Here is a 24,233-nt window from a genome sequence, read left to right as displayed (position 1 = left end):
CAAGTTCGAAGACTTTAAAGTTCGGCAAAAGTCCCGATTCATAAGTTTCATCGTCTTTTCCAGCTTCTTGGTAACGAAACATCCATCTCTCAGAGTCCTCCTGCACAAGATGGTGCTCCTCTGTAACCTGGTCATTCTTCTCATGGCCAACCTCTTTCACATGCCTGTGCAATCTCTGAATGACGAAGGCGTCGCCCTCCTGTCCTTGAAACAGTCCATCCGTGAAGACCCCAGCAGGTTCCTCGATAACTGGAGCTCGTCCGATGGAACTCCGTGCGTGTGGAGTGGAGTCAAATGCGTAGGAGACCGAGTCGTTTCTCTCAGCCTTTCAAATAAGAATCTCACTGGCTTCCTTCCTCCTATCTTTGGAAACCTATCGGCACTCCGGCATATCAATCTCAGGAACAACCACCTCTCTGGAAGCTTGCCTGTCACGCTCTTCGATGCGAATGGGTTACAAAGCCTGATGCTCTCGGGGAACTCGTTCTCCGGGGTGGTTCCTGAGGAACTTGGAAAGCTCGGTTCACTTCAGACCTTGGATTTTTCCAGGAATTCATTCAACAGTTCAATCCCATTGTCGTTACTTCGGTGTGGGCGACTTAAAGTGGTCGATTTGAGTCGGAATGGATTCTCAGGATCCCTGCCTGATGGGTTCGGGACTAGCTTAACTTGGCTCGAACTTCTCAATCTTTCATTTAACAAGTTCACTGGTTCCATCCCCTGTGATATGGGAAATTTATCGAGCTTGCGAGGAACGCTAGATTTGTCAAATAACTTGTTCAGTGGCCCTATCCCGGCAAACCTAGGAAACCTCCCTGAGGCTGTCTACATTGATCTTAGCCACAACAATCTCAGCGGACCAATACCGCAAAATGGCGCTCTACTCGATGCAGGGCCGACCGCTTTCATCAATAATCCTCTGCTCTGCGGAGCACCACTCAAATTGCCGTGTCCTCCCGACATTCCCGAACCAAATTCCTCTACAACTCCTCATTTTCCATCCCAGGCTTCGCCTGATGGGCCTAAAAGAGGAAGTGCCATGAGTAAAGGGGTCTTGATCTCGATAATTGCGAGCTTCATGGTCGGAAGCTGCTTTCTGGGGTGGTTATTGTCCCACATATGTCGAAAGTACCATGATTGCAAGGTATGTAACGCTAGTAGTAACAGCGTTAATGAAGAGAAAGTGATTTGTAGGAAGGAGCTCTTCTGCTTTGGAAAGGAGGCCGTCGACACTGTCTCGCAAAAGATGGAGCAGTACAACTTCGTGGTGCTGGATTCGCGGATAAATTTCGATCTCGACAAACTCCTGAAGGCATCTGCTTTCCTTTTGGGCAAGACAGGGACTGGAATAGTTTACAAAGTTGTTCTTGAGGACGGGTCGACCTTAGCAGTCAGGAGACTGGGTGGAGATTCTCAGAGGCTGAAGGAATTCCAAACCGAGGTCGAAGCAATAGCGAAGATCAAGCACTCGAATATTGTGCCTCTCCGAGCTTATTGCTGGTCTGGCGATGAGAAGCTACTCATATACGACTTCATACCCAATGGTGACCTTTCTGCTGCGGTACACGGTAAATTTGCATTTCCCTTTCATTATGAATGAAAGAATTTTGGAATCAGGTGGTGTGTTCTCTAGTCCTTGGAACGGAATTCACCAAAATGTTGAACAGTGATTATGCAAGTCGATCTTATCTGCGCACGACAAATTTCTTTTGTTTGGCAGGGAAGGCTGGGACGACAAATCTAATGCCGCTTTCATGGAGCGCGCGCCTCAGGATCATGAAAGGAGTAGCAAAAGGCATAGCCTATCTTCATGAGTTCAGTCCAAAAAGGTACGTCCATGGAGACTTGAAGCCGAGCAATGTACTGCTCGGGAAGAATATGGAGCCCTTCATCTCTGATTTTGGCATCAGTCGACTCGCTAATTTCACCGGAGAATCTTCAAAGTTTCACCTTGAACAAGTAGTGGTGGGGACGCCGGAGCAGAGCTCTCCCTATGAGTTCACGGCAATAAACTCCACCGAGAATTTGAGATCCTATTATCAAGCGCCTGAAGCATCCAAACCTACGAAGCCATCACAGAAGTGGGATGTCTACTCGTTCGGGATGATTTTACTCGAGATGATCACAGGGAAGATGCCCATAGTTGAAGTGGGGCCTCTTAGATTCGATCTAGTCCGATGGGTGCAGATGAGCGTCGATGAGAGAAATCCGATTTCCAACATTATAGATCCCATCTTGCTTCCTGATCTCGACAAGAAAGAAGAGATGGCCACGGTGCTTCAGATGGCTCTTGCTTGTGTTAACAAGAGCCCTGAAAGGAGACCTTCCATGAGGCATGTCTTGAACAATATGGACAAATTGGACATCTTCACCAATCCTTAATTGAGACAGACATTACAGTTGTCAATACAGCGGCGACAAGCATTCATCATCCTTTAATTGGAAGTCGGTTGTTACACAAGTTGTGCCTCTTCAGAGTTTACTACTGCAGAAACAGGTCTAGGGGTAGAAAGGCCTGGGCTGATACAATCAAATAAGGCTCAGACAATCAACCGAGGATCGTCTTGCTCTCTTTATCTCCCATGGCAAAATTTTCTTCACTCTTCAGGTTGCCTGATGGCAATTTTCTCACACCTCCCATCCTTGCTTATACAGTTCTATGATAAACACCGTTCATTGGATTCGACATTTATATCATGATACTGCTGTACCTCCTTATAGTTTCTGTAAAGGCCATTGTTCCAAGTGGAATCGATGACAATGTTCTTTTTTCAACCTATTAAGCAATGCAACGATCCTAATGGCAGTAGTGGACACGCAACAAGAATTAACAGGACCTTAACTAGGATATTAATGGCAACAAGAATTAACAGGACCTTAACTAGGATATTTATGGCACTCTTTTATCTTTTCATCAATCCTAGTCCCAACTACATGTTTGCATAAACATTGATGTACGGAACGCGTATCCTCCAAATCTCCATTCAGAGAATAAGATGGAGCTAACAATAGAACTCTTAATAATCTAGCTTAGATTGATAAGAAGGCTGTTGGTGAAAGACCATGGTGTATCCCGACATTGATTTTCTGTAGTTAATGTCACCTACCCATTTTGCCTTCGTGCATCCTTCCAACGTTGGTTTGCCATTGTCAAAGCACAGACATGACTTAGAGCTGCCTGTGAGATATCAGAGAATCCATGTTACAACTGCCCAATGTTCGCCACTGGGATTGGAGAGGAACGACACCAACTGCACGAGCAATGTATGAGCGATACATTGCTCGGAGTACATCAAGCTACCAACCACTGATGCTATGGCACTTTCTTCAGTTCTCTGTCCTCCTCACTAGGAGGACTCTGTCTGAACTCAGCTGAAAGTGGCCTGCAAGTGGAGTGCTAACTGGCTTTGACTTGCTCATGTTGAATCTTTCTAGCACCTTCTTGACATATCTCTCCCCCGATAATCACAGTTTTCCGTTCTTCCTGTCATGAGTGGCCTACAAGTGGAGTGATTCTCATGCCAAGCATCTGCTTCGTTGGTCCCAAGTCCTTCGTAGCAAAGGACTTTCTAAACTCTCCTTTGAATATTTGAATCTTCTCTGCATCATTGAATTTCAAAGCAAATGCCCAGACTTTTCAAGAGCAATGATCATAGATGTAACAAAATACATTGCCCCGCCAAAAGTTCTAGCATCCATCATACATGCATCAGCATGAACAAACTCTAAAGATGGGGTCTTCTAGAGGGATGATGACTACGAAATGCAGCTCTAAGTTGTTTGCCAGCGAGACAATGAGCACAAGTTTCGAAAGGGGTTCCTTTAGAAGCCAGGAATATCTTTCTAGTGAGAATTTCCAGTCCCTTCTCACTCTTGTGACAAAACCGCTGCCTGTGCGACAGCTATGCTGAGGCATATCCTCAACTGCTTTCACCTGTCCAGGGCATAGTTGAGCTTCTGTCATGTACAAGAGCTTGACTTGACACCTCTCACTAACACCAGAGAACCTTTGGTGAGCTTCCATTTACCCCCATTGAATTGCCTACGAGATAGCCTTCATCGTCAAGTAAACTAGTGAAGATCAACTGAAGACCAGTGTGTGCAACATGTCTGACATTTCTAAGTACCAGCTTGCATTTGGTATGGTAACCCATAAAGATGTCGCCAATGCCAACGATCTTGACTCCCCTGTCCTTGCTCATCCTAATATTACCTTAATCCCTGAGTGTAGGATGTCAAGAAATCTCGTCGAGACGAAAGGTGGAATGAGGTAGTCGAATCAACTGTCCTTGTAGCATCATAGCTTGTGAGATTAACATAACCATCACCACATATAACGGTTTCTTCACCACCAGATGCAACTGCTGAAGTATCTTTTGCTTCTGTCTTCTCCTCTCCAACCTACTTTTTCTCCCAGCGATCTGCAAATCTCTTTTCATGTGACCTGGCTCTTGCCACAATGGTAAAAGTTTTAACTCCTTTTCTCTAGTTGGATCTCCCCTTCGATTTACTACGGCCACTATTATATCGGGGGTTTCAAAATCTGTTCCTCCGTTGCCGTTCTGTAACCAGCGCCTCTCTTTGGGATGACGAGCCCCGAGATATTCCTTCCGATCTCCTCATTCAAGACACCAGTCTTAGCAAGTTTTATGGAAACAAGCCTGCCGGGAGCAGGATTTGCAAGTGGTGACTCTAAAAGCTCCCTAAGACTGGGAGAGCAGCAAGCAACCACAACCCCAAGAACTTAAAACTCTCAATAATCAAGTAATCGGCGACAGTGGTTCCCTCTCTATATTTTCGGCGAACAACTGCTCCAGTTTTGATCACAACGTCCGTCCGTGCATGTGTCTCACGGCAGATGAGATTACATACACTATCCTCTACAAATTGCCGAATAAATCCACGACCCTTCTCATGCTCGCACGCCCAGTCCTTATGACTTAGATCCCGGTTTCTCAGTAGCAAACACCGGAAGATACAAGGATTTCACAAACGTTAGATCTTTCATTTTACTCTTCCTTATGTGATAGTCTGTGCCCACTCAAACAAATCATTGTGTTCATGCTCTCCATTTTCACTCAAGACATCTACCAGCTCGCAGTGCAACCAGTGCTCTGGTACCACTTTGTTGGGGAAAGACCGTGGTGCGACCTTGTCGCACCGGGACACCACCAGATATGGTTGCACCGTGACACCAACAGATTTCTTCTATCCTCTTTCTGTGACTATCTAGGCACAGCAAATACTGCTCTAATATAATCAACAAGCAGACAATGCAGACATGGGGACCCACAGGGTTCAACTGAGGGAAAAGTCTCTATCTATGTGCTGATCACGACAAGAAAATGGGAAGCTTCCTGTCCGACTCCTACTCAATTAATTTGTGGGACACCAGTGAGAGAGTAGAATTGCGAAAATGGAAGCATCAATCTGTCATTCGCAGGAATGCTTGATGAGCAATTGACCCCCATTCGCGCTTGCGCCCTTCGTTGGGTGGTTGCTTCACATTGAATTGTAACCATGCGTCGGAGGAATTTTGGGTTCCTTTCTTTTCTTAAGGGCATCTTCTTCTTGGGGGTTTCTCAGGTTGGTGGCTTTTCTCTTCGCTTTTGATTCTCTTGCCATTGAAGTTGCTTGTGAGGTCGTTGTAATGGTGCAAAAGAGGGGAATTATACGTCCTTGGGTCATTGATGTTCTTGTTAGCATCAGTGATTCGGTGTAGACAATTCGCGAATCTGTTTTAGCTTACATTAGCAAGCAGAGAGAAGCTTTTCATCGAGAAAAGGAGAAAAATAATAAAATGGAGGGTTTCAGCATCAGAGTTTTGTGGCTTCATGCTGAATTTAATGGAAGGGAAAGTGGAATTGGTTGAAGTTGGAAACTGGAAGTAAGAGTGAGATGTACTACTGATGGTGATTTGAAATTCCTTGCTTTGCAATAAGGGGAATCAGTGCGAGTATGGGATTGAAGAGGGAATAAAATGCAAAGGAATGGGGTTGGATTCTCGATTTTTTTTAGCAGTGGTGATGAAGAAACAACATGGAAAGGTAAAGGAAGTAGGAATAAAATATTGAAAGTACTTCCTCACGTGTATCATGAGAGAAATCATACCTGCATAAGAAACGAAGGGGTATTCCTTTCCTTTGCTGAGCCAAACAACAGAAACGGGATAGCCATGTCAATGCCCATTCCCTTCAATCAACTGCATTAGTTGAAATAGTGGCAGAAGTGTGAATCTTTCCTCTTTCCTTGGAAAGCTGCTTGCTATTGGCTGTTACTTTGAGATATTGCAATAGGATTATTTCCAAGAGATCCTCAAACTCTGTTCCTACGTAGTTAATTTTTTGCATTTATTATCATACTCATAGAGCAATAAGAGAAATTCACTTTGATCATTATGCAATTACTATCAGAGTCCTGCCTGTCATCTTTCACACTTGTTGAGGAACTCCAAAAGTTGAATGCACACATATCTAAGTGCACTAATACACCTTGTAGAATCGCAAGCCTTTTTTTTCATCAGGATCCTGGAAAACTGCCCTTTTGTGCTTGTCTAAGGATTTGGGTCCTTGGAGCTTGCAATATTTGCAGTGTGCTAAGACAGCATGGTTTGCATTAGATGGTTTGCAGATTCAACTTCTTGCTAGTTTATCACAGATGAACGATATGGGATGTTCTATGGGTTACTTAATTTATGCGCCATCTTGAATTTTCCGTAGGAAATGGAAGTTTTGGTTGGATGACCCTTGTATTCAGAAATAAAAGTTGTTTGACTTCTTTTATCAGATTTGGAAATAATTTTTTTTTTTGGTTTTCTAGGAGGTGCAAAGCTCAAGATTGGACTCTTCTGCAATAAGCAGCAGTTCTTTTCCGCTAATCAACATTCCTTTAATAGAACAGAAAAACCAACAGGTTGATTCCTTTCTTTGATAGTACCTTTTCTGTTTGATTTTATTCATATCTGACAGAGGACACATGTTTCTAGTTAATGTGCCTGCATACTGGGTAAACCTTCAATAGTTGTTACTTTTGTTTCTGGAAGTGGGAAACTGAAATGAGTTCTCGTCAACCACAATGCCATTGATGTTTTCGTTTTTTGGTATTTTTAGGGAACGTCAATTTTGACGGAGCTAATATTAACAGTTTGTCATCCGGCATGTGCATTCATTCTACAGCATAGAATAAGGAGCCAGATTGCTTCAAATATGATGAGGTCCAGTGGAGTGATGGTCGCAAGGACATACATATATGATTGGCTGATCCTTATGGCTCTTGTGGTTATTGGGTCTCTTCTCCTTCTCATACATCCATTTCATCGCTTCGTCGGGAAGGATATGATGACTAGTCTCAAGTATCCACTGAAGGGCAACACAGTGCCTTTCTGGACTGTTCCAGTAATGCATTCTTTGCACTACTCTTTTCCACTTAATAGTCAGTCTGTAAGGTTAAGTATTTTGACTTGTTTTTTCTTTTGTTTCTTCCCAACAAAAATTAGACGTATGCCCTTCTGTTGCCAATGGTGATATTTGTGGTTTTGTATCTTCGGAGAAGAGATATCTATGATCTTCACCACGCTGTACTAGGTGAAAGTATCTTTTTGTCCTATTCTCATGTATTATTTGCTCATCATTCAATGGTGGTTGTTTTATTTTTCCCGAGAATATACTAAATGGAAACTGTGTAGGCAGGGCTCTTGTATTCTGCTTCAGCCACTGCAGTTATAACAAATGCCCTAAAACTTGCAGTTGGCCGCCCTAGGCCAGACTTCTTTTGGCGTTGTTTTCCAGATGGGAAAGATGTAGGTGCATATAAATTGTGCAGAATAAACTAACTATTCGCACACAAGTCCTCTTGCAGCACTTAATACTTGAATTGATTCCTAGGTGTATGATCGATTGGGAAATGTCATTTGTCACGGTAAAAGAAGTGTCATAGATGAAGGGCACAAGAGTTTTCCTAGCGGGCATACTTCCTGTAAGCATTTCTCTTTGTCATCTTAAAAAGAATTATCCAAATGGTCAATGCGAAAGAAAAAAGAATTATATAATGTATTAGACTATTACACAGGCAAGCCTTGTTAGGTGAATAGATTGGATTTTATTGTTCAGGGTCCTTTGCGGGTCTTGGTTTCTTATCGCTTTACTTAGCTGGGAAGATTAAAGCATTTGATCGCAAAGGTCATGTCGCAAAATTATGCATCATCTGTCTCCCGCTTCTTGTCGCATCTCTTGTTGGCATTTCAAGAGTAGATGACTACTGGCATCACTGGCAGGATGTCTTCACTGGAGGCCTCCTAGGTTTGTCTGTTTTCTGCAATTTGTGAAGAGTCAGAGCAGTGGTGAGCTTGATTCTTTGGCTTAACGTGCAGTTTTTTTTTTTTTTGCAGGGCTTACAGTAGCAGGGTTTTGCTATCTGCAGTTCTTTCCACCTCCATATCATGCTCAAGGTATGTTTCAAAGCAATTTGTTATGGCCTCCAGAAGTCATAAAATCCCTCGACACTATCTTGTAGTTATCTTATTGTCATCATAAGAGTGCTTGCCCTAAAGCTCCTAAATTGGCAGGGCTATAGTCACGCTGCCTCGTTCTGTAAGAAGATGATGGAAGAGCGCATGATAATTGAAAGTTAAATACGTAATCTTTCTCTGGACATTGATGGATGAGAGAACATTGGGATAGCAATAACCATTTTCTCTACATTGTCTTGTAGTTGTCCTATCATGATTGTAAGATTACTTGTGCTGCGACTCCCTACTTTGGCATGGCTATAGTAGTGCTGCCATAATGTAGCGAGATAATTAAAGAGAGCGAGATTGTTGAAAGTTGATTATGTAATCTTTCCTTAGACATTGACGGATGAGAATATGGGCATAGCAATAACCATTTTCTCAGAAGAAGTTTCACAATCTATTTGTTTGCAGGTTGGGGGCCTTATGCTTATTTTGAAGAACTGGAGTTGCGCAGGAATGCACAGGCTGCGAATGCAGCCGATATGCCTGATGCACAGGCCGCGGAGACTCAAAACGAGAGCTGTCTGGATGAGCGTAGCGGATCACCGCAAGACATGGAATCAGGGGGAAGGTGATTCTGTTTGTCTACTGGCCCTTTAGCCTGTAAAGCCTATTGTACAGAGTAGAGTTTTAGTACCTCCATTTTTTTTTTTTTGTTTTGGTTTTTTTTTTCGGGCAAGCCCCTGACAAGTATTATCCAGGAAATTTTTTTTTTCTTTTTCGGGTTTGAGTGAATGTAGCGTGCTCTGGATGGAACATCAAATAGCAGATTTGGTCCGTTCCCACCCTTGATCTCAAAATCAGGATGTCATTAACTCTTTTTCTATACTAATCCTGTGTTTATGTAGCTTCTACAGTCATTTTGGTTGGACTGAAGAGAATGCAAACGCTATACAAATATCATTGCCAGTTGCAAAACTGATATCTCTGAATAGCTGCTTCTGATTATCTGTTTGATAATCACAGACAATGTTCTTCATCTATTACTCCAGATGTGAACATCTCTAAAGCGTTAGTCTTGCAACCAAGTATTTATGTGGTAAACCCAGTCGAGGAAGGAAGGTCCTCTGTCCCAAATCGTACTAGAATCAACACGTACTTTGCATGCCCTTTCTGATCATAAAGAAAGTATATTTTTTTTTTCTGCAGAACTCCTCTTGTTTCTTAACACGTCAAAAGGACACCAGAAACAACCAACACATGTAGATTCCATTTAGTCGCTCTCTCCAATTCTCTATGTATATCCCAACAAAATGGGAAGCTTCCTGTCAGAATCCTACTCCATCATCTGTGGGATGCCACTGAAAGAGAGTAGCATTAAGGAAATGGACGCATCATTCTCTTGCTCGCATAAATGCTTGATGGGCAATTGAAACACCATTAGCGGTTGACCCTTGGTTGTGTGGTTGCCTCACATTGAATCGAAACCATGCATTGGAGGAATTTTGGGTCTCTCTTTTCTGAAGGGGCATCTTCTTTTTTGCGGGTTTCTCAGGTTGGTGGGTCTTCTCTTGATTTAAGATTCTCTTGCTATTGAAGTTGCTTGCGAGGTCGTTGCAATGGTGAGAAGACGGGCATTATATGGCCTCGAGTCATTGGTGTCCTTGATGTATTTAGCTTCAGCGATTTGGTGTAGACAATTCGCGAATCGGTTTTGGCATACATTAGGAAACAGAGAGAAACTTTTCATTGAGAAGAGAATAAATGGATTGTTTCATCATCAAATTCTGGTGGCTTCATGCTGAGTTGAAAGGTAAAGGACGTAGGAATAAATGTGGAAAATTCATCCTGAATTGTATCAGGAGAGAAATTGCATCTGCATGAGAAATGAAGGGGCATTGCTTTGCTCTGCTGAACCAAACAACAGAAAGGGAATAGCCATGTCCTTGCCCATTCCCTTCAACCAAATGTATCAGTTGAAATAAGTGGAACAAACGTTAATATTCCCCCCTTCCCTGGAAAGCTTCTGGCTGTTGGCTATTACATCGAAAGATGTTCAAACTCTGTTCCAACTTAAATAGCGTTTTGCATTCATTATCATACTGAAAGAGCAACAAGAGGAATTCACTTTGATCATTGTGCAATTACAATAAGCGTCCTGCCTGTTATTTTTCACACTTGTAGAGGAACTCCGAGAGTAGTATACACGTATCGAAGTCCATTAATACACCTTGTAAATTTGCAAGCCTTCTCTTTCATCAAGATCCTGGAAAACCGCTCTTTTTGTGCTTGTCTAAGGTCTTGTGTCCTTGGAGCTTGCAGTAACTGCAGTCTGCATAGATATTCGATAGCATGGTTTGCATTAAATGGTTGGCAGATCCAATTTCCTCCTCGTATATCACAAAGTGAATGATGGTGCATAAGCACCATCATGGCTTATAAGTAGGAGATGGAAGTTCTGGTTGGATGACTCTTTTATCATCACAAACAATAGAAGTTACTTGGCTAATTTTATTGGATTTGGAAGTAATTTTTTGTGTGGTTTTCTAGGAGGAGTTGCAAAGCTCAAGATTGGACTCTTTTGGAATAAGCAGCAGTTCTTTTCCAATAATCAAGATTCCTTTGGTAGAACAGAAAAGCCAGCAGGTATATTGGTTTCTTCGATAGTACTTTTTCTGTTTGATTTTATTTATATCTGACAGAGGACACAAGCTTCTGGTACACGTTCCTGCATACTGGGGAAATCTTCAATGACAGTACTATTCTTTCTGGCAGAGGGAACTGAAATGAGTTCATCAACCAAAGCGCTTATGTGATGGCATTGATATTTTCGTTTTCGTGTTTCATTTTTTAGAACATATCAATTTTGATGAGATTATAATAATAAATTTTGATATCAGGCATGTGCAGTCATTGTACGCTGAGCCAGATTCCTTCAAATATGACGAGGTCTAATGAAATGACGGTCGGCAAGGACATACATATGTGATTAGGCTGATCCTTAGGCTTCTTGTGGTCATTGGATCCCTCCTCCATCTCGTACATCCATTTCATTGCTTAGTCGGGAAGGGTATGATGACTAATCTCAAGTGTCCACTGAAGAGCAACACAGTGCCTTTCTGGGCTGTTCCGGTAGGCATTCTTTGCACTACTTTTATCCCGTTAATAGTCAGTCTGTAAGTCTTAAGAATTTTGACTGGTGGTGGTTTTCATTTTTCTTTTGTTTCCTCCCAACAAAAATTAGACGTATGACCTTCTGTTGCCAATGGTGATATTCGTGGTCGGGTATCTTCGGAGGAAAGATGTCTATGACTTTATTAAGCTTTACTCTACTCGGTGAAAGTATCTTCTTGTGCCATTATCATGTATCCAGCGTTCATTGTTCAATGGTGGTAGTTTTTTCTTTCTTTCTTGAGAATATGCTAAATGGAAGCTGTTTAGGCAGGGCTCTTCTGCTCGTGTTCTGCTACATTCACTGCAGTGACACCAGATGGCATAAAACTTGCAGTTGGCCGGCCTTGGCCAGACTTCTTTTGGATTTGTTTTCAAGAAGGGAAAGCTGTAGGTGAATGTAAATCGAGCAGAATGTACGGACTATCCTCAGACAAGTCTGATTGCAGCACCTAATTCTTGGACTGACTCACAGGGGTATGATTGATTGGGAAATGTCTTTTATCACGGTAAAAGAAGTGTCATAGATGAAGGGCACGAGAGTTTTTCCTAGCGGGCATACTTCATATAAGCATTGCCCTCTGTTATCTTAGAAAGTATTATCCAAGTGCTCATGGCGAAAGAGAAAATGAATGATCTTCTGTATCAGACTATTATATGGGCAAGTCTTGTGAGTATGTGAATGGCTTGGATTTTGTTGTGCAGGGTCCTTTGCAGGTCTTGGTTTCTTATCATTTGATATATGCATTTGATCACAAAGCTCATGTTGCAAAATTGTGCATCATCTTTCTCCCGCTTCTGGTCGCATCTCTTGTCGGCATTTCAAGACTTAGACGACCACAGACATCACCAGCGGGATGTCTTTGCTGGAGGCCTCCTAGGTTTGTGCCGTTGTTTCTGCAAGTTGCGGAAGTCATAGCGGTGGCGAGTTTGATTCTTTGGCTTTAACGTGCCGAAAAATTTTGCAGGTCGCAGTTCTTTCCACCTCCATATCCCGCTCAAGGTATGTTTCAAGGCAATTCGTTATGACCTCCCAGTGATCATAAAAATTCGTCGACCTTATCTTGCAGTTGTCTTATTCCGATAATAAGATTACTTGCAGGGCTATAGTCGTGCCTCCTAAAGGAACAAGATAAGAGAGAGCAAGATCATTGAAAGTTAATTACGTAATGTTTCTTTAGACCCGGTGTATGAGAACATGGGCAAGGAATAACCATTCCCTCGAAGGAAGTTTCACGAATCTGTATGTTTGCAGGTTGGGGGCCTTACGTTTCGTTTGAAGAATTGGAGTCGGGTACGAATGCACAGGCCGGGATCGCAGAGGATGTTTGCGAGATGCAGGCCGCGGAGACTCAAAACGAGAGCCGTCTGCATGAGAGGAGCGGCATTGGATGCATATCGCCTACTGCCGGTCGATCACGGCAAGACATGGAACCAGGGGAAGGTGATTCTGTTGGGCTACTGAGCTCCCTAATCTGTGGAGCCTATTGTACAGAGCAGATTTTTGGTATATGCTGCTATTTTTTTATGTTCGTGGGTGAATGCAGCGTGCTCTGAATGAACATCAAATTAGCGCATTTGGTCCTTTTTCCACCCTTGATCTCACGATCAGGATGTCATTAATTCTTTTTCACTTTTACTGATCCCCTGTCGGATCCAGTTCTTGTAGCTTCTACAGTCATTTTGGCGAGGCTAAAGAGAGTGCAAAAGCGAAAAGAGTGAGGATTCGCAATACTGATATCTCCAAGTTGCTCCATCCGATGGTCTTCTGTTTGATAATCACGGACAATGTCCTTCATCTATTGCTCCAGGTGGGAGCATCTCTAAAGCATAATTCTTGCAACCAAACATTTATGTGGTAAAATCTTGTCCGGTCAAAGGAAGGAAGGAAGGTCCCTCTGTTACAAATTGTACTAGAATCAACACGTACCTTGCATGCCCTTTCCGGGCAAAAAGAAGGTATCTTTTTCTGCAGAACCTCTCCTCTTACTTCTTACCAGGGCCCAAAATGCACCACAAACGATCAACGTATGTGGATTCTGTATCCCCTCTCTCTGCAATTTGCTACCTGGAGCGAGAATGAGGTTTCTTCCGGGGCAGGAAGTCGAGATCGCCAGCAAAGAAGAGGGGTTCTTGGGCTCTTACTACGCGGCGATTATAGTGACTTACATTGAGAACGAGTTCTACCTAGTTCAGTACAAGGAGCTGTTGAAGGAAGACGAGTCGGGTCCTCTGAGAGAGGTCGTCCAAGGCGTGGATATCCGCCCCACCCCGCCTGCGAAGTCGTTCCCGATGGCTGCCGGATTCACGGTGCTCGACAGGGTCGATGCGCTTTACAACGACGGGTGGTGGACAGGGATGATAACCGGCAAAGAAGGGTCGAGGTTCGTCGTGCATTTCGAGGACAGCGGAGAGGAGCTTGCTTTCTCAGATTCTGAAATGAGGATGCACCTGGAGTGGATCAATCGCAATTGGATTGCCACCACCAGGAGAAGGATCCTTCTCCCTCAAAAAGACTCTTAGAAGTTCCATGGATCTCTTTCTCTCCCGTCTCACTTTAACTTTTCGATATCAATCCACAAAAACTTTGCCTTTCGGAAAAAAACAAAAAACAAAGAAGCTCGTGCATCGAAGGACCGCTAATCGGATCGCGGTTTATAGAAGATCTAACACCTGCATTCAACCCAGAATTCAAATGTTCTTGGCCTCTCTTTTACATGCTTCTTTGTCTAGCTTAGCCTCCCTAACATCACACACTCGTTATTACCAGGAAAAGCAACACCTTTTTCATGTCTCTGTTGCCAACAACTTTAATCTTCTAACAAAGTCAAATGTCTCATGCAATTTTGACAATGAAACAACCAAAGTGACTGCAGATGTTCTTGAGAAACCACCCAGTTAAGAGTGAAAGATGAAATGCGCCAATCAGGACACTCAACAAGCTTACAAAATTCGGAATGCCAGCAAAAAAGAAAATCGCCATAAAAGGGTTCAATCTCAGACTACAAATTGATAATCCTCCTCTCGGACTTTGAGCTCCGTTTGGAGTCTCTGGACAAGGAATCCAAGCTAGCCCCGTATCCGAACCCTTGCCCGTACCCGAAGCCGGCCCCGACGCCACAGCCCACGCCGACCCCGAACACCAGCTTGAGGTGGCTCCACGGCGAGCCGTCGAAGCCGAGACCGCCGACCAGGCCGAGGCCCAGTCCGGCTCCGCACCCGACTCCGAAGCCGGCCCCAGGACCCGAGACCAGCTCCTGGAGCTGTTGGTGCTTGTCTTGGAGGAACTCGGCGACGGGGAAACGCTTATCGCCTCTCCTCTTCCTCTTGGGCTTGCCGTTCGGGGTGGCCGTCCATGTCCAGAGAGACTCGGGGGTGATGTTGCCGCTCTTGGGTCTTGAGCTCATGGCGCGTCGATGTGAGTCGAGCGAGGGAAGGGAAGCGAAGGATAAGAGCTGAAGAACCAAAAACAAAGAGGGGAAATACTGTTGGGCTCTTCTTCAAGGGCAGATAGAGAGAGAGAGTCTACAATACAAGACCGAGAGAGAATAGAGAAACTAAAAGAACAGTTTGGGCTTTAAGATTATAAGATGCCAACTTTATGGATAGTCTTTCAACTCTCTTTCGAAGGAGTAAACATTTTCCAAATTATGCATGAACAGTTACGAGAATAGTTAGTGTCGTTATGAAAACGACATATTGTAATTGATTGGTGACCTTCGAATCGACGCTGAAATGAAAAACCCTAAAGCACGAATGCTTGGGATTAGAATCGGATAGTTTAGTTCTCATAATGTGTTATGAGAGAACGCTTATCACGAAAGGCCGCGATAGGTTGATCCATTAGAGCGGAGAAAGGCCAATGGAATAGCAGTCAGGGCAGCCACTGCCCTTTTAATGAATTGGGTTAGCCCATCCACCTCAAACCCTCTGGAGTCCGCTTTGGTCTCAAGTCCTTTTCGTGGGTTCTTATGTTTAAGACTGCTAAGCAACTAATAAATTTTTCCTTTGACGAAAAGTGAAAAAGGAAAAGGGAAAAGTCGAGGGTCCGATCTTAGTTTTCCCGACGCATCAATTGAAATTCATTCATTCAAGAGACACTTGTCGCTCTGCGTAGCTGCTGTCGTTGAGGACAACGGTTTCAACCCCGGTTGGGATCGTGTCGTGGTCGGGCCGCAACATGAGCTAGGATTATGCTTTAACACCTTCATCTTGTTCCATAATTTAAGAGGTACATCTTCATAATCTAGTTCATGTAACCATTCCTCTTCCTTCACGAAAACACTACTGTTCGAAGAGACGTAACTTTGCGTGCCTCCCATTAGGGGTGAGCATGGGCCGGGTGGGCTAGGTCCGGACCTAGACCGTGAAACCGACCCTGTTATAACAAGTTCCCGGTTTTTAGAACCGAGAATCGACCATGTTTGTCTTAGAACCTGTTTTGAAGCCGACTGTGTTTTTCGGTCCGGTTCCAAGATCTACCCGGGAACCTATTTTTATTTTTTTTAATCAAAATAATATGAGTATCGATGAAATGAGCAATAAAAATTACAATCCACCAAAAGCAATAGTCCAAAATATAATAATAAATAATACAACGAGATGCGAAAAATAGAGGCCTGAGAGGAGGTGAGGGCCGTGGGCAACTAAAGGGGAAGCGAAGCTGAATTGGACACTAGGGTTTTTTTTATTAAAAAAAGTAATTAAAAACCGGTTCTAAAATCGGTCCAGGTGGGTCTTTACCTAGAATCGAAAACCGGACCGGTTTCAACTGGTTCCCAAAAATTGGAACCGATTCCCGGACCAATTTGAGCAGGAACCGATTCTCCGATCTTGTTTTTCGGGTGGGCCGATTCGGGTTCCAAGTAAACCCGGTCCGATTGCACACCCCTACCTCCCGTCAAACGATTATACATTGTAAACATTAATTACGATCGAGCTTAAATAAATATAAATTGTGAGTGGTATCCGTTAAATTAATGTTTCAAGTTTGGATCATTTACGGAATCCAATCCGAATTGGAGCATATAGATAAAGCGTTCAAGGAAAGTCCTAATGGATAGACATAAGGGATCTTGTATGTATATTGCGGTGAGATGATAATAGCTTGCTTTATTTAATTTTCTTGATAAAAATTGCAAGATTGGATTTGGAGATATCATGCAATCTGACCGGTTGACCAAGTGATGGACCTCTCTATGAAGATGTCTTCTATCTTGATATTAAAAGCCATAACAGAGAGGGTTTTCGTTTTTTTTTTCCGAGACCCCCACAAGAAGCCGAAAAAAAAAAAAAAGACACAAACGTATAGGACGTTCATACGAGGCTTAGGATTGAACATGAAAATTTTGTGCGTGAGTTTTATTATATCCAATTCAGTTGTTTATTGTGAATATTTTGGGTTTTAGATGTAATCTAGGTGCGGGAAACACGAGCATATTGAGTCATTGTAAATTCGATTCTTCAATTATAGAGGATTATTCTTGCTGGCTCTCCCATGGATGTAAGTATCGATATTCGAATCGAACCACATAATCTCCGGTGTCCTTTATTATTCCTTGTTAATTTTTATGTGCTTCTCGCATTGACTTATTTGCAAGATCCTGGTTAGTTTCCTCGTTATATTGCAAGAATTGGTATTAGAGCTTGGATAAGATATTTCTAGATTGTGATTTGGGGCTTTTGATTGTCCGATTATTATCCGAATATCTTGTGATTGTAATTATGTCCGGAGTGAAAGCTGAAATTGAAAAGTTTAATGAGAAGAATAACTTTGGGTTATTGAGTCTCAAGAAGAAGGCATTATTGGCAATTCAAGGCTTATCAGAAGCATTGGTGGGCATGGCTAAGTTGCCCGAAACAATGATAGATGCTGAAAAGGATGTGTTAATGAGGAAATCTATGAATTTTAATCATGTTGAATTTATCGGATGAACTGTTAATAGAGGTAGGCAATGAGAAGGATACCGTAGCGTTGTGGGCAAAACTTCAGGCGCTCTATATAACGAAGGGTTTGAACAATCGCTTATATATGTTGAAGATGATGTTTCAATTCGGATATATCGAAGGTACGTCTATCAAAACCCACTTAGATGAATTTAATAAACTCATGATGGATTTGAAGAACGTCGATAAGACACTTGATGATGAAGAGCGGGGCATGATGTTGTTGGCTTCTTTACCAAAGTCATGGGAGCACTTTACTGATTCACTGTTACAAGAGCGTACTACGATTATCTCGGAAGAGATAAAGTTCGTATTATTTTCTAAGTAGTGGCAGAGAAAGTAGTGAGATGACAATCCAGCACAGGATGTAGCGCAGGGACTAGTGACTCAAGATAGAGAGCAACATCGGGGGTCTAGTAGCAATAGAGGTAAAAGCATGTCTAAATCACGCCATAGAAAGTCCAAGGGACACATGAAGTACTTTGAGTGTCACGAGGAGGGGCACAACAGAAGAAATTGTCCTAAGTTGAGAAACAGATGTAATAAGTAGAAAGCCACAAGCGGTGTGGCAAATATTGTTGAGGAGAACACTAGTGATGCAAATGTTGTCTTGTATGTAACATCGGGTTCGTCGGGAGATGAATGAGTGCTAGATTCGGGGTGTTCTTATCATATGACGTTTCATAAGAACTAGTTTACTACTTACCGGACTGTAAATGATGGTAAAGTTCCGTTGGAGAATAACACGACTTACAAAATTATGGGGATGGGGATGGTACGGATTCAAACGCATGATGGTGTAATTCGCACATTAAAAAATGTAAGGCATGTACCGAAGCTCAAGAAAAACCTTGTTTCTCCGGGGACACTCGATGATATCGGATGTAAGTACACCGCTGAAGATGGAGCACCGAAAATCTCTCGAGGTGCCATGGCAGTAATGAAAGAAAAGAAAATAAGTTCTCTTTATCATCTACTGGAAGAGAGTGTGATAGGAGTTGCTGCAGTTTCATCGGGTGAGTCAGATTTCGATTTAACTCGGTTATGGCGGATACGTTTGGGGCATATAAGTGAGATATGTATGACGATGCTGAGTAATATGGGGTTGTTAAAGGGTAAAAAAAACAAGTAAGTTAGACTTATGTGAGCATTGTATTTTTGGAAAGCAATACCGAACTAAGTAACCATTGAATATATTCATTCGGATGTCTAGGGCCCATCTTCGGTTCCTTCAAAAGGAGTTGCCCGATATTTGCTAACTTTTATCGAAGACTATTCCAAAAAGGTATGGGTATATTTTCCGAAGCACAAATCTGATGTGTTTGATCGGTTCAAGAAATTTAAGGCATTGATTGAGAAGTAGTCAGATAAACCGATCAAGTGCCGAAGAACCGATAATTACATGGAGTTCCATGGTAAAAAATTTACCGAGTTCTGCGAGAGAGAAGGAATTGTGAGACACCGCACAGTACCTAGGACACCATAGTAGAATGGCGTGGCGAAACGTAAGAACAGAATTTTACTTAAGTGAGCTTGGAGTATGCTTTTGCATGCTGAAATAGGTAAGGAATTTGGAGCTCAAGCAGTGAACATGGCTTGTTACCAGATTAATCGATCTTCATCTTCTACTATTGAGTAGAAGACTCCAGAGGAAGTATAGTCGGGGAACTTATTGATTACTCTAGATTACGAGTAGTCGGATGTCCCGCGTATGCTCATGTGAGTGATGGTAAGCTTGAGTCAAGGTTAAAGAAGTGCATATTTCTGGGTTATGCACATGGGGTGAAAGGCTATCGGCTATAGTGCACCTCCCGGATCACCCGATTTTCTAATTAGCAGAGACGTGATCTTCGACGAGACCGTAATGCTTCAACAAAGGAGTCTTGAGACACAACCAGCAGAACAGATAGATCATGGTGTCGGTAGTGAGGTGGAGCTTCAAGCGGAGACTCCGAAGACCTTGGAGGTAACAAAGGTTGAGACTACAAATGAGGCCGCAATTCCCGAAGTTGGTGATACTGAACAACCAACAAAGCCGCAACATAGTATAGCCGCAGATAGACAGAGAAGCAAATTAAACCATCGATACGTTATGCTTATACATATATTGCTAATACTTTGATTGAGGGTGACGAGGTGGAGACAAACGAGCCTTCCTTACACTCTGAAGTGATGGCTGGTTCCGAGTCATCGCAGTGGTTAAGAACTATGAGTAAAGAGATATAATCACTTCATCGAAATCAGACATAGAAGCTAGTTAAAGTACCTAAGAGCTGGAAGATTTTCGGAGGTAAATGGGTCTATAAACCGAAAAAGGGCATTCCCGGTATTGAGGCAACGATGTATAAGGTGAGACTTGTTGCAAAGGGGTATACACAATGAGAGGGCATTGACTATAATGAGGTGTTCTCTCCCGTGGTAAGACATACTTCTATTTGTATTTTACTTGTCTTAGTTGCTGCACGGGATCTCGAGTTGGAGCGACTTGATGTGAAAACGACGTTTCTTCACTATGCGTTGGAGGAATAGATTTACATGAGGCAGCCAGAGGGATTTGCTATTCCGAGTAAGGAAACCCATGTTTGCTTGTTAAAAAAATCTTTGTATGAGTTGAAATAGTCTCTTAGGCGGTGGCATAAGCGTTTTGATGCTTTCGTGGCTAGTTAGGACTATTCGAAAAGTCAGATGGATAGCTGTGTTTACTTTAGGAGATTGGAGAATGGGTCTTTGATATATATGTTGTTATACGTTGATGATATGTTGAATAGCAGCGAAAAATATGTCCGATATTGATGTGTTGAAGAGGCAATTAAGTGCTGAGTTTGAGAATGAAAAGATTTAGGTGCTGCAAAGGAAATTTTGGGTATGGAAATTTTGCCCGGTAGGACAAAGGGAGTTTTACGTCTGTCTCAAAAGAAATATATTGAGAAGATTGTAGCATGTTTTAATATGCGATCAATGAAATCTACAAATACTCCATTAGCAAAGCATTTTAAACTTTTAGTTAAGTTATCACCACAGGCTGAGAAGGAGGAGGAACATATGTCTTATGTTCCTTATTCTAGTGCCGTGAGTAATATTATGTATGATGTGATATGTACTAGACCCAATATTTCACATGCAATGAGTTTAATCGGTCGTTATATGAAGCGTCCCGGTAAAACTCATTTGAAAGCTGTGAAATGGATCCTCGAATATTTAAATGGGACAAATGACATTGGTATAGTATACCGAAGGGACAAAAATGACAGATAAACCACTTGTTTTGTGGATTCCGATCATGCAGGTGACTTGGATGAATGCATGTCTTTGGTAGGGTACATACTTACACTTGCAGGTGGTGCAATTAGTTGGAAGGCGTCCTTACAGGACCACGTTGCCTTGTCATCGATTGAGGAAGAGTATATTGCACTGACCTTTATAGCGAAGGAGGCGATATGATTAAAAGGTTTGCTCTTGGACTTTGGGTTAGAATAGAAAAGTGTTGATATACACTATGACAACTAATGTGAGATTTATCCGATATATAATCCAGTTTATCACAAGCGGACTAAGCATACCGACATTAGGTACCACTTCATCCTAGATATCTTAGCTAAGGGTAAGGTTGTTGTGAAAAAAGATAGCGACAGTGGAGAACCCGGCGGATATGATGACTAAGCCTATTCCTTTGACGAAGCTCAAGCTCTACTTGAGCACTATTGGCGCTGTAGAGAGTGATCGGCCATTGGGGCATTGGGAGAGCAGCATGGATGATGAACACTATACATAGTTACAAACGTCGAGCTAAGGTGGAGAATTGTTAAATTAATGTCTCGAGTTCGAGTTGTTTGAGGAACCCAATCCGAATTGGAGAATATAGATAAGGCATTCAAGGAAAGTCCTAATGGATATACACAAGTGATCTTATATGTATATTGTGGTGAGATGATAATATCTTGCTTTATTTAATTTTCTTGATAAAAATCACAAGATTGGATTTGGAGATATCATACAATTTGACCGATTAACCAAGTGATGGACTTCTCTATGAAGACGTCTTACGCCTTGATATTAGAAGCCATAGCAGAGAGGGTTTTCCTTTTTTTGAGACCCACCCAAGAAGCCAAGAAGCAACTAGAACCTTAAAAAAAAAAAAGCCACGAACGTACGGGACATTCATACGATGCTTAGGTTTGAACACGAGAATTTTGTGGGTGCATTTTATTATATCCAATTCAATTGTTTATTGTGAACACTTTGGGTTTTGGATATAATATAGGTGCGGGAAACATGAGCATATTGAGCAATTGTAAATTTGGTTCTTTGATTATAGTGGATTATTCTTACTGGCTCTTCCGTGGATGTAGGTACTAATATTCTGACCGAATCACGTAATCTCTTGTGTCCTTTATCGTTCATCGTTAATTTTTCTGTGCTTTTAGCATTGACTTAGTTGTAAAATCCTAGTTAGTTTCCACATTATATTACAACAGTGTCTAACTTTGTAACTCACCAATCAAAAAGCAAAGTGGAAGCTCCCTTCGACCAAGGATAGATGCAACACATAGTACACAAAGGGTGGAGGAGTGTCCTCGGATTAATTACTAAATGGGGAAATTTTTGTGCCTTTTTGGATAATTTGCATCCTCAACTTCTAACGTGGGAACATACACTTTCAATTTGAAAGAGTACCTTACATCCGAATTGAATTCTTTCCGGTTAAAGAATCTCTTTTTAGTCATTCTAGAAAAATCTTAACAGACTTGTAGACTTGAACCTTGTTTCTACATACCCGATCAATTCGATTAGGCATTTGCTATCTATTTTCATTGTCCAACTCTTTGACGACATGAACTAATCTAATACTACTAGAATAGAAAATAATCCCTACTACTTTATTTGCTCTGTTCTTTCTACAATTTGAGTCGCAAACGAAACATGCAACGAAAAGGACCCATTTACCTATCCTCCATAGGAATCCAAGAAGACACTAAGCTTATACTATAAGATAAGCTCACTCAAGCCCTATCACCTATTGCGGCCGCTATCGACTAACACATTGGCCCTCACCATCGCCTCGACCAATTCCCTAACCTCACCTCTCTCTCTCTCTCTCTCTCTCTCTCTCTCTCATATAGAGCTCCTAATGTTTGGATTGAGATTGTGAATGTTACTTCACGGTTGCAACACCTTCATAGTAAGATGGAAAAAATTGTCAAAAAAGTTTTAAATCTATTGCACTTTTACCAATTTAGTCCTAAACCATTTAATTTTGCCAATTCAGTCATAAATCTTTTGCATTTGTGCTAATTCAGTCATAAACCTTTTTTGTGTCAATTCATTCCTAAATCTTTTGTATTTATACCAATTTAGCTTATCCGGCCAATTTTGGTCAGCTGGCTGTCGCGACTTAAAATTTAGGCTAATGGATTATCAGATTAATTAAATTAACTAACCTAACTCGGACTCTCCCAAGTCCTATCAAATCGCAACTTAAGTTCAATTCGTGAAAAATTATTTAATTGGAGCTGCCACTAATCATTTACGGTAGGTTGATTAGAAACCTATATAAAATAGCGGGAGAACTATTTTATTCCTACGAATCAGAGAAAATGAGCTCGGGAAATTGGTTACATTAATTTGAAAATTAATGCCCTTTCGGTACCAATTTTCATGAAAAATCCTTTTTTGATTGATCGATGTGATTTGAAAGATTTAGGAAAATGTGACATGACCATGTATTATGCGAAAATGGTTTGATTTTTTTGGTATTTTCGGCGAAAATAAAAGCACTCAAAAAGCAATAAAAAACTTGAACAAAAATAAACAAAAATGCCCATAATATACCTTTTAATTTTTGATTTTTATGAAAATTCATTCATCCCCAAATATCTGGGTTAGAGAAGAATTTTTATCCTCTACATCGTCGAAGATTCGAGCCAATATGCGGATAAGGGTATAAAACAACAACGTCCTTTTTGCTAAAGGGAAAGAAAACGAAGTTTTATACTAAATCACTATCCCATTCCATGAGATCATGACTAAGGCGTGTGATTTAATTTTTCTGAAGGGTCTAGGCACATGGGAGCATATATTATGAGCATGCTTGTTTATTTAGGTACAAATTTTATAACAAATCAAAACAAGCAAGCACGACAAAAAATAAGATAAAATGAATCAATTGAGTTTGAACTTTTGAAAATTTAGAGGGGTGGCCAAAATTATGAGATTGGGGATCCACCTTTCCTCATCTAAAAGTTTGATCCAATTTTAATTTGAAAGAATTATCTTTAAGATTGGAAAAATTGTTTTGAATAATTCTAAAAAATTGGATAGACCTCCAATCCGACTCAAACTTTATCTCTAAGGGCTTGCATGGTAACCATTCTCATTCTCCGATTCCGATTTTGGAAACAAAAAAGGATGAGAATCGCATTTGGTAACGCAAAAAAAATTGATTCCGGTTCCGATCCCGGAATCAATTTTAAAGCCAAAAAAAGAAGCAAAAAAAAGTTGGTTCTTCAAAAAGAACCACTTTTACAAAACGATAAGGAAAATGGGATAAAACACAACATAACCCCTTTCTCTTCGTCACTTCTCTAACCTAAAACAACACTTCCCTCTTTCTTGTCCGTCGCGGCTCTCAACTCACTCCCGCATCCGCCGCTCCTCGGCTCGACCGCCG

The 24,233-nt window shown here is 41.8% G+C and overlaps 4 protein-coding genes across 7 annotated transcripts; 3 read left to right on the top strand and 1 right to left on the bottom strand.

Annotated features, from left to right (window-relative positions):
* Positions 1-89: 89 nt before the first annotated feature.
* Positions 90-2,816, top strand: LOC115745442 (receptor protein kinase-like protein ZAR1). 2 transcript variants are annotated; one of them, XM_030680985.1, is made up of 3 exons: positions 90-1,568; positions 1,721-2,392; positions 2,423-2,816. In XM_030680985.1, the coding sequence occupies exons 1-2, from the start codon at positions 110-112 to the stop codon at positions 2,380-2,382; spliced, it is 2,121 nt and encodes a 706-aa protein (XP_030536845.1). In that variant the 5' UTR covers positions 90-109; the 3' UTR covers positions 2,383-2,392; positions 2,423-2,816. The 2 variants fall into 2 exon arrangements, with proteins under 2 accessions (XP_030536845.1, XP_030536843.1); XM_030680983.1 differs by having other exon boundaries at positions 1,721-2,816.
* Positions 2,817-5,320: 2,504 nt separating this feature from the next.
* On the top strand, positions 5,321-13,192 carry LOC115745412 (lipid phosphate phosphatase 2-like). 3 transcript variants are annotated; one of them, XM_030680940.2, is made up of 10 exons: positions 5,321-5,586; positions 6,820-6,912; positions 7,176-7,394; positions 7,496-7,583; positions 7,689-7,798; positions 7,884-7,974; positions 8,109-8,297; positions 8,387-8,446; positions 8,921-9,000; positions 12,956-13,192. In XM_030680940.2, exons 1-10 carry the CDS (start codon positions 5,521-5,523, stop codon positions 13,175-13,177), a joined length of 1,218 nt encoding a protein of 405 aa, XP_030536800.1. In that variant the 5' UTR covers positions 5,321-5,520; the 3' UTR covers positions 13,178-13,192. The 3 variants fall into 3 exon arrangements, with proteins under 3 accessions (XP_030536800.1, XP_048140467.1, XP_048140468.1); XM_048284510.1 differs by having other exon boundaries at positions 8,921-9,050; positions 13,006-13,192; XM_048284511.1 differs by lacking the exon at positions 12,956-13,192 and adding an exon at positions 9,185-9,831 and having other exon boundaries at positions 8,921-9,080.
* A 507-nt stretch (positions 13,193-13,699) lies between these two features.
* LOC115745388 (protein AGENET DOMAIN (AGD)-CONTAINING P1-like) lies at positions 13,700-14,143 on the top strand. Its single transcript, XM_030680910.1, has one exon. The coding sequence runs from the start codon at positions 13,700-13,702 to the stop codon at positions 14,141-14,143; it is 444 nt and encodes a 147-aa protein (XP_030536770.1).
* Positions 14,144-14,622: 479 nt separating this feature from the next.
* Positions 14,623-15,027, bottom strand: LOC115745387 (keratin, type II cytoskeletal 5). Its single transcript, XM_030680909.1, has one exon. The coding sequence runs from the start codon at positions 15,025-15,027 to the stop codon at positions 14,623-14,625; it is 405 nt and encodes a 134-aa protein (XP_030536769.1).
* Between the last annotated feature and the right edge of the window lie 9,206 nt (positions 15,028-24,233).

Source organism: Rhodamnia argentea, chromosome 8, assembly GCF_020921035.1.
Source record: "Rhodamnia argentea isolate NSW1041297 chromosome 8, ASM2092103v1, whole genome shotgun sequence".
Taxonomy (NCBI): Eukaryota; Viridiplantae; Streptophyta; class Magnoliopsida; order Myrtales; family Myrtaceae; genus Rhodamnia; species Rhodamnia argentea.
This window is presented reverse-complemented; position numbering and strand designations above follow the sequence as displayed.